This window comes from Lycorma delicatula, chromosome 1 (genome assembly GCF_047948215.1).
Source record: "Lycorma delicatula isolate Av1 chromosome 1, ASM4794821v1, whole genome shotgun sequence".
NCBI classification, from domain to species: Eukaryota; Metazoa; Arthropoda; class Insecta; order Hemiptera; family Fulgoridae; genus Lycorma; species Lycorma delicatula.
In genome coordinates, this window is record NC_134455.1 from 67,728,957 (window position 1) to 67,741,818 (window position 12,862).

The window sequence follows — 12,862 nt, forward strand, 5'->3', positions numbered from 1 at the left end:
TAAACGAAACATGATTCGTGGTGCACAATCTAGAGGCTAGAGGGTAGAGCAGAAAAACCTCTCACTCTCATTCTGTTTAGCCTCTGGAACCACCATAAAGCAGAAAAACCTGACTATTGTTGATGACTGGAAATGAGAGATGGTGGGGTAATAGAGAACTCCACTCCTACCAAGTTGCCATTTCAATCACCATGGATGGGGCCATGAAATACTATGCACTGTGCTTTTACTGTGAAAATGTTTTCCAAAAACAATGGTTCTTTATACTCGTGCAAAGAAATGTCAGTGAAGAATTTTAAGATGACATCAATAAGAAAACATTCGGGAAGGTACTATGATATGATATGATCATCAGTACTAACGCTGGAGAACCTTGAACAGGTAAGACAAGCAACTGAAGATAGCCCTCAGCATTTGGTATGCCATTATTTCTCTGCTCTGAATATTCGCAATCAAACTGTCAAAAGAATACTCCATTTTGACTTGAACCCACCCCTATAAACTCTTGATCTCTTGTGATTGGGAACAACCCACTGACAATTTTACAAAGACAATGTTGGAAATGATGACAGAAAAGTAGATTTATTACCGTTTGTAATCCTGAGTGACAAAGTCCGTTTCCACCTGTCAGGTTGTGTTAATAATCATAACTTCTGATATTGGTCTGATACAAATAAGATGACTTCATGACCATCCACTTCATACAAAACAGGTCATTGTGTGGTGTGGGATGATGAAGTTTACAAAACAGATCATTGTGTGGTGTGGGATGATGAAATTTGAAGTGATCGGCCTCTGGACTTCTCTGAAGGCAGTGAGATAGTCATAGTGAATGCAGAATGGTGTACTATGTTGCAGAACTTCATAGGTCTTAAAGTGAGCCAAACAGTGGTTTCAACAGAATGGGGTAACTGTGCACATGGCTACGGTTTTGATGGAAATTAACAACAAAAACAAATTACTTACAAGATTTCTTAATAATTTTCAACATTAACATATTTTATTCTTTCTAATACTACTTTTAGAGCTTCTTAAGTAATACTACTTTTCAATCCATTTATTGCCACTATTTGTCTGGAAGTACATTAAAGGAGTTTCTCCTTTAATGATAAAGACATCAAAAAAATTAAATTTTCATCTGCAATGAAAAACATTAAAGTTTCATCTACCGTGTAAAAAGGTAATTCTAGGCAGAGGGCATAAACTGGGGTTTTGAGAACTTTTATAGGAATTGTAGGTATATTTGAACATGTGCTGAATCAATGAGGTAAATAAAATTGACATGAGCACTAAATGCTGAAAAATAAATTTTCTTTGATTTCATAACTTCCTTTTAGAAATTATTTTTCACTATAAGACATTTAACAATAATTTAAATGCTCTATAGTACTTTTAAAATCAACTGGAAGTTGCAAATCATCCTCACCAATCCTAAATGATCTGGGTTATTCCTCTAACAAGCTGCTTACTGTTTACTACAACAATCAGCTCCATATTACAAAGGACACAACAAAAATTAAGCTTTTGGTCATTGATGAAAATAAATAATCTTTAATTCTGACTACTAATTTTATATTAGAATGGTTTAAAATTACATATTTTTAAATCCTGAATTTCAAGATAGAATTTTTAAAATAGGAAATTTATTTTTTACTTACAAACACTCCATCATTTAACTTTATAAATGTTATTATCAGTAGATTTAAATAATGCCATTGTTTTTATTCTCAGTATTCTGTTTGAAGTGTGAGCATCATATTTACTGAGCAGTTATATCACACTAGATAATTTAAAGTGGTTTGCAATGTTATTTTAAATATCTTGTTTATTATGTAGACAGATATATTCACAGTTTGATAAAAATATCAATGACCTATTATTATAAAACAGTATTATTGCATCACAGTGTATGTAAATATCCACATTTTTAAAATGTACACTCAGTTGTGATTTGAGTTTTATTTATTGGCTTGTGTTGTGTTTTTTTACACTACAAGCTTAAAAAAAATTGTTTATTATTTGTATAAACTTGTTTTAAAGAAGTTGTAACCAGATACTATTCTTAAAAAATGTCTCTTGCAAGACAAGAAGTAACATTAAATATTCATTATCAGTTCAAAATGGTAAAGAGTATTTGGTCTAAATCTGATCTAATTCTATATAACAGTAAAGCGGCATAGTTGAATGTCTGAAAAAGAAAATATTCTAAAAGAATAACTGCTGATTATTTAAAAGGATTATGGGGCACCAAGATTTGCTGCATGCTGTGATAAATATATGTGAGAATGATAGTGATAAATGTATCAAGCAAGAAGCTATGATTTATTGCATATTATTAATGTACATTTTAATAACTATTTTCTTATTATCTTTATTAACAACTAAAATTAATCTACATCACAGATTACAAGTTTGAGATCACCTAAATGAAGGTTATCCAAACAGATGGTTTGGTTGAGGAGAGTCAGTAGCATGGCCTGCAAGGTCTTCCAATCTCAACCCTCTTTCTCTTATGGGACCACTAATTTCACTATATATGACATCCTCATGGATACCAGAGAAGAACTGCACACAAGAATCCTAAATGGAATAGAGAGGATTTGTCAGACACCTAGCGTCTTTGAAAAAGTATGGCAGTTAATGAAAAAAAAAAAAAAACTCCTGGATGTATGTATTTTGAATGAGGGCCAGCATTTTGAACAGCTACTGTACTTTCTTTTATTAATGTTTTATTATCTGATATAATAATTTATTATAGTTCACGTAAATTTATTTATTATATTAATTTATTATAGTTAATCACGTAATGTAATTTTACTAGAGAGGAAATGAAAACTTATTATTTATCAACGGATTTGAATAAATAAGATGTTATTTTCTGTGTCACACTTAATATATATATATATATATATATTTTTTTTTTGTAATAATATAACATTTAAATAAACTAGCAGTTACAAAGATATTCTTTTTTTTTATAGAAAGATTTTTTTTCATACAACAATATTAACAATTAGAAAGTTTACATGGCTGCTATTTTGAAATGTTTTTGTGGGTGAAAAATATTTTCATGTATTCATTGCCCTAAAAACAAAATGTGAAATATAAAATCTAATAAGACAACCACAAAATTAAAACTCAAACTAAAACACTAAAAACAAAGACAAAATAAAATCTTAAACTAAAAAGTTAAAAACAAAAATATACAACTACCTTACAAAAAAGAAAATGTCAAGAACACTATTAAAAAGCATATAAAACATTAATAAATAAGAAAAATAAAAATAACCGGTCTAAAATGTCTTTATTATTGACCAGGATGTGACGAAAACTCCTGGGCAATTTAAATTTACGACATAAGGTCACATAACATATGCAATCCACAAGGATGTGGCACATAGTCAAGCAGCACTTACATTGTATGCATACTGGTGCATTTTCTACTGACATCAGGTACCCGTGTGTAGCTCTCGTATGTCCTATCTGCAATCGGCAGAGGACCACTTCCTCTCAGCAAATTTTCCTGTGGGAGGAATCCCATGGCAACATTTTATCTTTGATATAGTGAAGTTTGTTGTCAACTGTGGCAATCCAGTCGTCTTGCCACTTTGCACGAAGTGCGTATTTGACATTGTATTTTGAAATGGATCGAAATCAGGTTCATTATTTTTGTATAAGTAAACCCCTAGGTAACCTAGCAATGTAAAAAATTTCATTTTGATAGGATTAACCATTCCTAAGAAATAAATTTTTATGTTACAAATACAAAACGTCAGAGAGCCGGTAAACTAAGAAATATGTTGATATAAAGTTTTTCTTTCTTTCAATGTGGGGAACCACCCTCTGAAATGTATGTACACCCACGTGTATGTATGTACACACACACACACACAAAGTGTTATGTATATTGTTTATATATATATATATATATTAGAATAAATTTATCTGTGTTTTTTAACATACATGTAAAATTCTTTCAGAGATCACTTTGCATATTCTCAAACTGATTATCTGTAAGGTTTAAAGTTTAATAGTAAAACTGGCCCCTTCATAAATGCAATTCATAAGAATGAATTTCAAGGATTTATCCAAGTGATTAAAAAGTTATTAAGCCTTAAAATCTATATAATACTTATACTCATTTACACAAATAGGAATTTATAAATGGCTGAATAAAACTGATCTAATTCATGAAATATTAAAAAATAAATTAGCAACTGAATATTTAGCTCCTGTTGCATTGCCCAGAAAATTAATATTTAAAATTTACTTTTGAAATAAATCAGGAATTTTATAAAAATTAAACTTATTTTTCTTTGTTAAAATTCTTGTTAATTTGAAAAAAAAAAATATTACTTTGAAACAAAAAATCTGCTTTTAACCTTCCCAAAAATCTAAAAATTAACTTTCCATGGAAGGTTTTGTATTATTGCAAACTTAAGTACAACTTATGTTACATGTTACCTTTTCTTTGTTATAAAACCAATGTATTTATTACATTCAAATTTTTGTCCAATCCTGTGAACATTTTGTATCAATATATACAAATTCCTTTTTACTTCCGTTTTTTATTGTTAGAGATTATACCATTACTAATTTCTTTTTATCAATCACAGCTATTCATTGTTGGTGAACATTCTTTATGCATTAAAAACAGCATTTTTTTTTTTAGTTAGTAGAGGTAATTTATCATCATAGATTTACCTTCCAGTTTATGACTGTAATGAATTATTCAGTTTTTTCAGTTGTAATGTTTGAGTTTGGATAATAAAGTAATAAGACTGACTGTTTTTCATCATGATGGGACAACTGTGCTGCATGCATAGAACACACCATCTTTGACTTTGACTTTCCTAATCCTTGGACTAGGAATTAATTTTATAGTTTTTGAACTGAGTCCAAGCAGCTCATTACTGTGAATTCTCAGTCAAGAAATAATGTAATAAATGAATGAAATGGAAACAAGAAATATATTACGCACATCTTACAGTAAGCTTCAGATCTTTGGAAATAATGTTCTTTCAAGAATAGAAATATTTTAATGGCACATATTTGTTCTGAAGGGAGAATGAATAATGAAGATGAAGACTGCAAAGTACAACCATCAACCTCATGGACAGAGGTCAACAACCAGGGAACGTGGAATTGTACAATCTAACAGAATTGATAGTAAAAATGATTGCAGAAAAAGAGAACATCAATTGGAAAATTATTTGTCTAATAATTACTGAAGATCTGGAATGAGAAAAATTTGTCAAAAAGTTATTAAATTGTATTATCATTGGTAGTGATGACTGGTTCTTCCAGTAGACAAATTCTTCCATAGGCAAAATATCAAAGTTTGCAATGATGTTCAAAGGAATTGCCAAAATTAAAATAAAGCTTGTTGCCAAGCCAGAAGTAGAAGCTTCTCAAATAAAGCTTCTCAAGTCAAAAGTGGAATGAAAGCTTGCGTGCTTGATTCATTGATTTGATGGGCATTATTCATAGAGTGGGTGCCTCCAGCAGAAACAATGAATTAATATTTTTAAAAAGCAATTCTAGAAAGACTTTGAAAACGAGTTCTCCATTCTGTTCATGGAGGATAATTCAAGGAACATTGCAGATAACTGAATTTTTCATCATTATAATGTGCCATCCCATGCTGCACAGCAGTTTTTGAAATCAGAAAACATTTCTGTACGACCACACCACCTTATTCCTTGGATCTTGACCCCACGCAATTTTTTCTATTTTCAAGAATCAAATTAGTGATTAAGGTACACCATTTTCAAACAAAAGATGTTCAAAAGGCTGTAACAAGAATAGTAAATGAAATTCCAAACAAGAAGAGTTTCTAATGTGCTACCAGCAACAGCATTCTCTGAGGCATTACTTAACTGTGGCTCTGGAGGCTAAAAAAAGTATAAGACAGAAGGAAACTAATTTGAAGGAGATTAAATTGTAGTATTAAACATAAGTAAATTTTTTTCAGATCAGTCCCATTACTTTATTGCCCAACCTCAATATTGTGCAAATTTTCATTTATTTAATTTATACATTATACATTTTATTCACAGATTGATTGTTTGTTTGATCCATTATTTACTGTCCAGATGAGATTTATCTATATATGACCAGTCCATTGTAATAATAAACAAGATGATAATTTTAGTGATGATGACAAAGATATAGAAATAATGGATCCTGTTTTCATAGAAAGGCAAAATTCTGAAAATATCATGCAATATCAATACAAACAGATATACCCAAAACTGCACCAATGCAATACCCACACTTTAATTCTTTCACTAATTATTTATGAAGCAATAATAACAATAAGCAGCCATATTTTAAATTAAATATAACATAAGAAGTGGACCAAGAAGTCCACAGAACAACATTATTTGAATGTAAGCCATCTTACATGGGGCCAGGTAATGGAGAAATTGCTACATGACATTGGCTGTCCACATATATGAAGGTATAGCCACAACAAATATGCTAATTTATAGCAGTCAAAATTACAACAAAAAAAATCAAGAATGGTATTTAAAATATGAACATATAAAAAAATATATATTTTATTGCAACCATTATCTAAAAATCATTACTACACCATCATTATTATATTAATGAATCTATGAATCATTAATTACATTTCTGTCAATAAAATTGCTTGGATTGATTTATTCTGAGATAATAAAATAAAAAAAAATACATAATTAAACAGCAAAGTCTGCATCTCTTCTGCTGCTTTAGATCAATTTATAAAACTGTTCAGGACATTATATTTATACATGAGTTAAATACAAGAAAACACAAACTTACCAAACATTATTATCAACTGGAGTTTCAATATCTGTAATAATACTGTTACGTGTTGTGCCGTTAGCAGTTACAACAGTAGTAGCTGTAGTTGAATCTACGGTACCAAAACTCAGCATGCTGTTAGAATCTCTAGACAACCGATATTTATCTTCAGTTATCTATAAACAAGTAAAATTTTATTCAGAAATTAAAAAAAGTAAAGTTAAGAATCATAATTCAATAACATTGCTATTTTGGTTACCAGCATAAAAACTGGTAAGTGTTAAAAAATACAACAAAAAAAATCTCGAAACCCAAGGTAAAAACTTTTTTTACTGACAGATAATTCATAAAAAGAAAAATAACAAAATAACATCAATGGTTATAATTACTAAAGTATAACGTAATTGGCACGTATGTGCCATTGTACAATGGTGCAATGGGAGATAAGGGTTTTTACTTGTGTTTATGTAATTTTATCATTTTCGGCGGTTTAGAGTTGTTAAACTGACTTCAAATGCATATTAACTAGAACAGGAAGATAATACCTACAAACATCTTATCTGGTGATGTATTCAGATTATATTATTTTATTTGAAAGATTTGTAATTTATTTTTATTTTTTTCTGTTGAAATAGTCATAAGTATTGGTCTCAGTCCTGATTATTATTTATTATTATCTAATAAGAAAAATGAATATTTCTTATCTGTCTTATCTTGTCTGTTTATAATACAATATTCTAGTTTATACCAAATGAAATTTTCAATTTAGCAATTTATTTTAAATTTTGTTTAAACATTTTATTAATTTAATATTGCTAAAAGACAGTAAAAATTTAATTTTATAGACTTATGCCTTGACTTCAACACAAATTACAACACATTTCAACAGTGAACCAAGTAATTTAATGCATTTTTTCTTCTCCCATTGTCCCTCTCCTGCTTAGTTTTTTCATAGGCTTCCACTTTGCCCATACCATGATAGCCCTCTTGACATTATTGTTAATTCCTGCATAACTTCCTGTTTCCTGTATATCATAGTAATTATGATGATTAATAACTTTCTGCAAAATTATAATAATAACTAGAATAACTGTATAGAAGAATAATACTTTTTATGGAAATTGTTAAAACTGGGAGTCAAAATAGTGAGATTTTTTTGTAGCTTTAATGATGAATCTATTCTTGGGAAGATCACAGAACATTCTTGGACATTTAGTGTATTTAAGCTGAACTTTCCCAGAATAAAATTCAGGATTCATAAGAGCCTGTTTATGGTAGTTTTTTTATGTAATAAAAACTCTGTTTGGAAGGTGTTTCAAGTAAAAAGTATAAGAAAGCTATTTAAAAGTGTTTGTAGTGTCTGAAAGTCAGGGCTGTAATTTAATTAGAATTTTGGATGAATATATTACCTCTGAATATAAAGTACTGGGATTTGTGATCCCAGGGACACGGACAATATTTATGATTCTATCAGGAGTCATTGATAATGTTTTTTGTGGCAGTAATGATTTTACACACTTTCACTTTTACATTGAATATGAAAAATATGTGAGATATGATCTAGGAACCTGTTTTAATCAATTTGTCACATCAAAAGCCATAAAAAACCATCAAGTTTATCCCTTAATTTTGGTTCCTAGAATTTCAGTATGGTTTTATTTTACACTTTACCCAGGAATCAGGACAAAATCTTTTGCTAGCTGTAACTCAATAATGGAGGCGTTTCCAGATCCATGTTTATTTGAACTTTTTTCATTGTTTTCACTAGTAGAATAAGCTCAAAAAGCCCCAGTAACACTATGTGAATCACCCTGCATTAAAGAATTCCCTGTAACAGTAATACATACTTTCGATTCTTTATAGCTTAGAAAAATATGTCCATAACTTAATTTTCACATAAACTGGTTATTTTATAAAATAATAAGACCAGAAGATGAAGGGAATATCAAGGTTGATTTATTAATATTTATCATATTGATAATTTCATACAGTAATACTGTAGCACTTAAAACTACCTACTAATCCTAAATACAGCAATCATAATCATCTGGTGGCCAATCACCACTCATTAATTACAGCCAACTAATCAACAACGTTTGGTGAGTTTTTGTAACATTAACATGCATATAAAGCTCTACCACTTCATTCTGGTCATGTTCTAGTTTGGACTTAAAACAATACTGTAATTTGCTCAATGACCCGTTTCTCAGAATCCAATATATCTTCCCCAGCAAGTTCTATTAGCTTCAATATTTTATTTTATAGTCTAAGTTGGGTTTATTCATAATTTGTTCTTGTTAGAGAATTGGTGTACTACATTACAACTGTATTTTAGTGGTGAACAGTTATGAATTTTAGTTGCCCTATTCAGTTTGTTATCTATTACACCTCTATTCTTGTGTTGCTTCAATATATACATACACCTTGATGTGAAAAAATTGTACTAAAAGAAAAATTTATTATCACTCGGCAGATTAAAAAGGCATGAAGCACACAGAAGGTGCTAAAAATTACAGACTGTCTAGATCCACCATCACTACATTTTTGAAGAAAAGGAAATAGAAAACTGAAGTATATATTACCTCAAACAATACAGATCCCCCACAAAAAATATTTTGGACTACCTCTAAAAAAAAAAAAAAATCCATGTAACTGAGTTTTATAAAAAGTGTGCAATAGTATCCTTATAAATGATTGTATTTTGCTTGGCAGTAAGCAAGAAATTTTGAGTATACTAAACAATAACTATTTTAAGCTATCAAAGTGGGATTAATTTTGTGATTACTTTTCAAAGATTCAAGGAGGAAAGTAATTCTGTTATAGTATACAAAAACCATTTCATTACGAAAGTAAAATGTAAAAAAAAAAAAAAAACAGTAATTTTTAAGTAATAAACAAAATAATTAATTACTCAAAGAGAATAAACCAAAAGTGATAGTATTTTTTTATTAATGTGTTTTCAAAATGAATACTACTTTCAAAATAACGATATTGAAGTCAATTCTATTTCGTGCTTGAAATAGAAGAAATAAGTAAGATATCCTCCACATCTGATATAACTAAACAACGAATATGTGAAGTCCTTATTCAGGTGGATATCTACATAATTTTGTAATTTTTAGTCTGATGATCTTGTTAATTAATATCTTGTATATCATTTATAATAAGTCATAATTATTTTAAATGTTTAAATTCATCAGATTACTTTCATTTCATACATGATATGAAAAAAAAAACTTTTTTTCTTTTAAGCAAAGGTTTTTGCTTTATTTATGTCCAAATAATACATAAAAATAAAATCTGCTTACAGGTGTTGTTGGTGTGCTATCAGGTATGGTTGGTTGAACAGGATTTGTCTGAGTGTAATATATTGATGGGAATAAACCATTCTGATTTTCTTTCGCATGAACTGTAATGACACGCTGACCAAGGGAAACAATACCACAATCTCGTGCCACACTAAGAGCTGTTAACATGTTATCACCTGTAAACAAAAAAATATGAGATTAAAATTATTTCTAAAAACTTTACGTTGGATAAAACCTAAATCAAACATATAAAACACATTTATCATCTGCCACTAAACCATGTTCATGAAAAATTACTAGTAGGCACACAATCTCTGATCATTGGCATCAACTGGATCTTCGTTATGTCAATTTACTCAAGAGTTAACTCCGCAATAATCGATAAGAAGCGTAATTAAAACTGCCAAGAAATGGAATTACTATCTTATTTACATGAAAGTCTACAAAACTGCACCTATTTTCTTTGCTCTGGTTATTTGCTAGCAGCTGGAAGCTGCATATGCCCTACTACATTTACAATATGTAGTTGGATTATAGCAGCCAAAGACGTAGTATCTTTATCTTCTATATTGTTTTATTTCAATCAACACAAAACTTTTCAATAATGATTCGAACATTATTTCTAAATGTGTACCAAAATGAAACAAAGAATAATATTATTATTAACAACTTTGCTTGTAAATAAATGCCTGTTGAAAATAAAAATATCTTAAAAACTAAACATTTATGATATTACGAAAAATAATTTTAACTTGCTGTTTTCTAAACATTTCCAGATTTCAGTCTACTTACTGTTCTTACTAGGCATTATAGGATATTCAGTTAAAGCTATACAGTTCACAATAAAGTTAAATGTATGTTAGGTAGGCTGCAAAATTTTATTGACTATAAAGCATAAAACATACCCCAGTAAATTTATCAGGTTTTATCTAGACTCTTGCCAAACTACAATAAGATAAACCAACAATTAAATGAAACCTAAAACAATAATTCAACCATAATTCACAAATGGTCATCTAAATCTCATCTAAACATGTAAAACTATAAAAAATTAACTTCTCAAATATATAATTTTTTATTTCAATTATTTGTTAAATGTGATTAAAAGTCATATAAAATAATTTATCACAAAAAATAAGATACTTTATTATTAAATAGGATTATTTAACATACAGAGAAATCCAAAAGTTGTACACATCAAAATTAAAGTGTCTATAAATAGTAGTGTAGTTGAAAAAGTTCTAACGGGTTCTGCAAGATAGCACCATGGGTATTAACAACAACAAACCTACATGACATTGTGAAATATATTGATCACATGATGCTTGCAGTAGTGCTTTGTTTATTGCTTGGTATACAAGTCATTTTCCCAACAGCAACAAGTTTTCATTGTTGAAAATTATTTTTCTAGTCGTTCTTATTCTCAACACTTATGCATCTACAACACTTATGCAAGTGTTGTAGATGAATTTCGTGGGAAATATCTGGATGTGGCAGTGCCTAAGAATTTGAACGAGAATAATCGCCTGTTTTAAAGAATGTAGATCTCAGTTGCAGACAAGAAGAGAACTGGGAGACTGGCCATTTTGACTGATACTAAACAGGCTGAGGTTGAGAATGTGATGCAGTGCTCGCCTTCAAAGAACTTGAGGAGATTATCAGTGCACTCTCAGATTTCATACGAAAGAGGGCTCAGAGAGTAATGAAGCAGTTACACTTTCATGCATATCAAGTTTACAGAGTTTAGTAATTAAAGGAGCCAGCTAAAGAAAAGCGCACAGTGTACTACACATAGTTTTGGTAATTTTTCTTCATTGATGAGGCATGGTTTCACCTTAAGAGGCTATGTGAACAGTCAAAACACTAGAATTTGGTCAAATGAAAATCAACATATGTTAGATGAAAACCCCTTACACTCTTAGAAAATGGAAGTGCGGTGTGTCATACCATGTCTTCAAATAGTGGGCCCAATTTTCTTTGAAACTACTAATACAGTGAACAGTGTTGTGTACCAAGATATCATTACACAGTTTATTGTGCTTCTTGAAGATGATAAATGTAATTGTTGGTTCCAGCAGGACTCTTCCTGTGGAGTTATCTTAAAGGAAAGGTCTATAAAAACAGGCCACAAACACTGAAAGAACTAAAGATGAACATAACAATAGAGATTTACAACATCAGTATACACATGCTTCACAAAATGGTCTCAAACATGGTAAAAAGAACTTGTACTTGCATTACTGAATGGGGTAGCCATTTTGAGCATATGTTATGAAAATAAACAAATCTTTAAATATTATTACTTAATGTCTTATTTTTTTATTACTTTGACTAGCTTTTACCCATGGCTTTGCTCGCGGTGAATCTTTAAACGAAATATGCGAACAACTATGTCATGTCGATCAGTGGCTTTTTGCCCGGGCATTAGCTCTTTAGTTACATCCTGCCACGAAGGATTACAGGTAAAAGTTACAAAGAAGTCAGGCCTGCCGTAAGTTCGTACATAAGCGAAAGCGTCTTGAGTGTATTCATGCAGATAACAGGGACTGTTCACAAAAGTAGAAGGCAGAATAACCATCTTGCCTATGTCGTTAGGTCTAATATTACCATCTGTGCTAATCACATCTTGTAGATGAATGTAATTTTCAGCTCGTAATTTTGTCTGGTTTATAGAAATGTAACGAAGGCGTTCGGTCTCTACTTTAATATACATATCTACCAAGAATTGATGAAAGAGTTGCCTTGACCACGAAAGGAGATTG

The 12,862-nt window shown here is 30.1% G+C and overlaps 1 protein-coding gene across 3 annotated transcripts in view; it reads right to left on the reverse strand.

The window, feature by feature from the left end:
- anne (polyamine-transporting ATPase anne boleyn) overlaps positions 1-12,862 on the reverse strand; it is a 229,047-nt gene that overhangs the window by 27,058 nt on the left and 189,127 nt on the right. For all 3 annotated transcript variants that reach the window (XM_075356201.1, XM_075356192.1, XM_075356211.1), the window contains 2 exons: positions 10,101-10,276; positions 6,811-6,968 (listed from right to left, as the gene is read on the reverse strand). In XM_075356201.1, the coding sequence (XP_075212316.1) occupies positions 6,811-6,968; positions 10,101-10,276 (334 nt within the window). The remainder of the gene's footprint in view (positions 1-6,810; positions 6,969-10,100; positions 10,277-12,862) is intronic.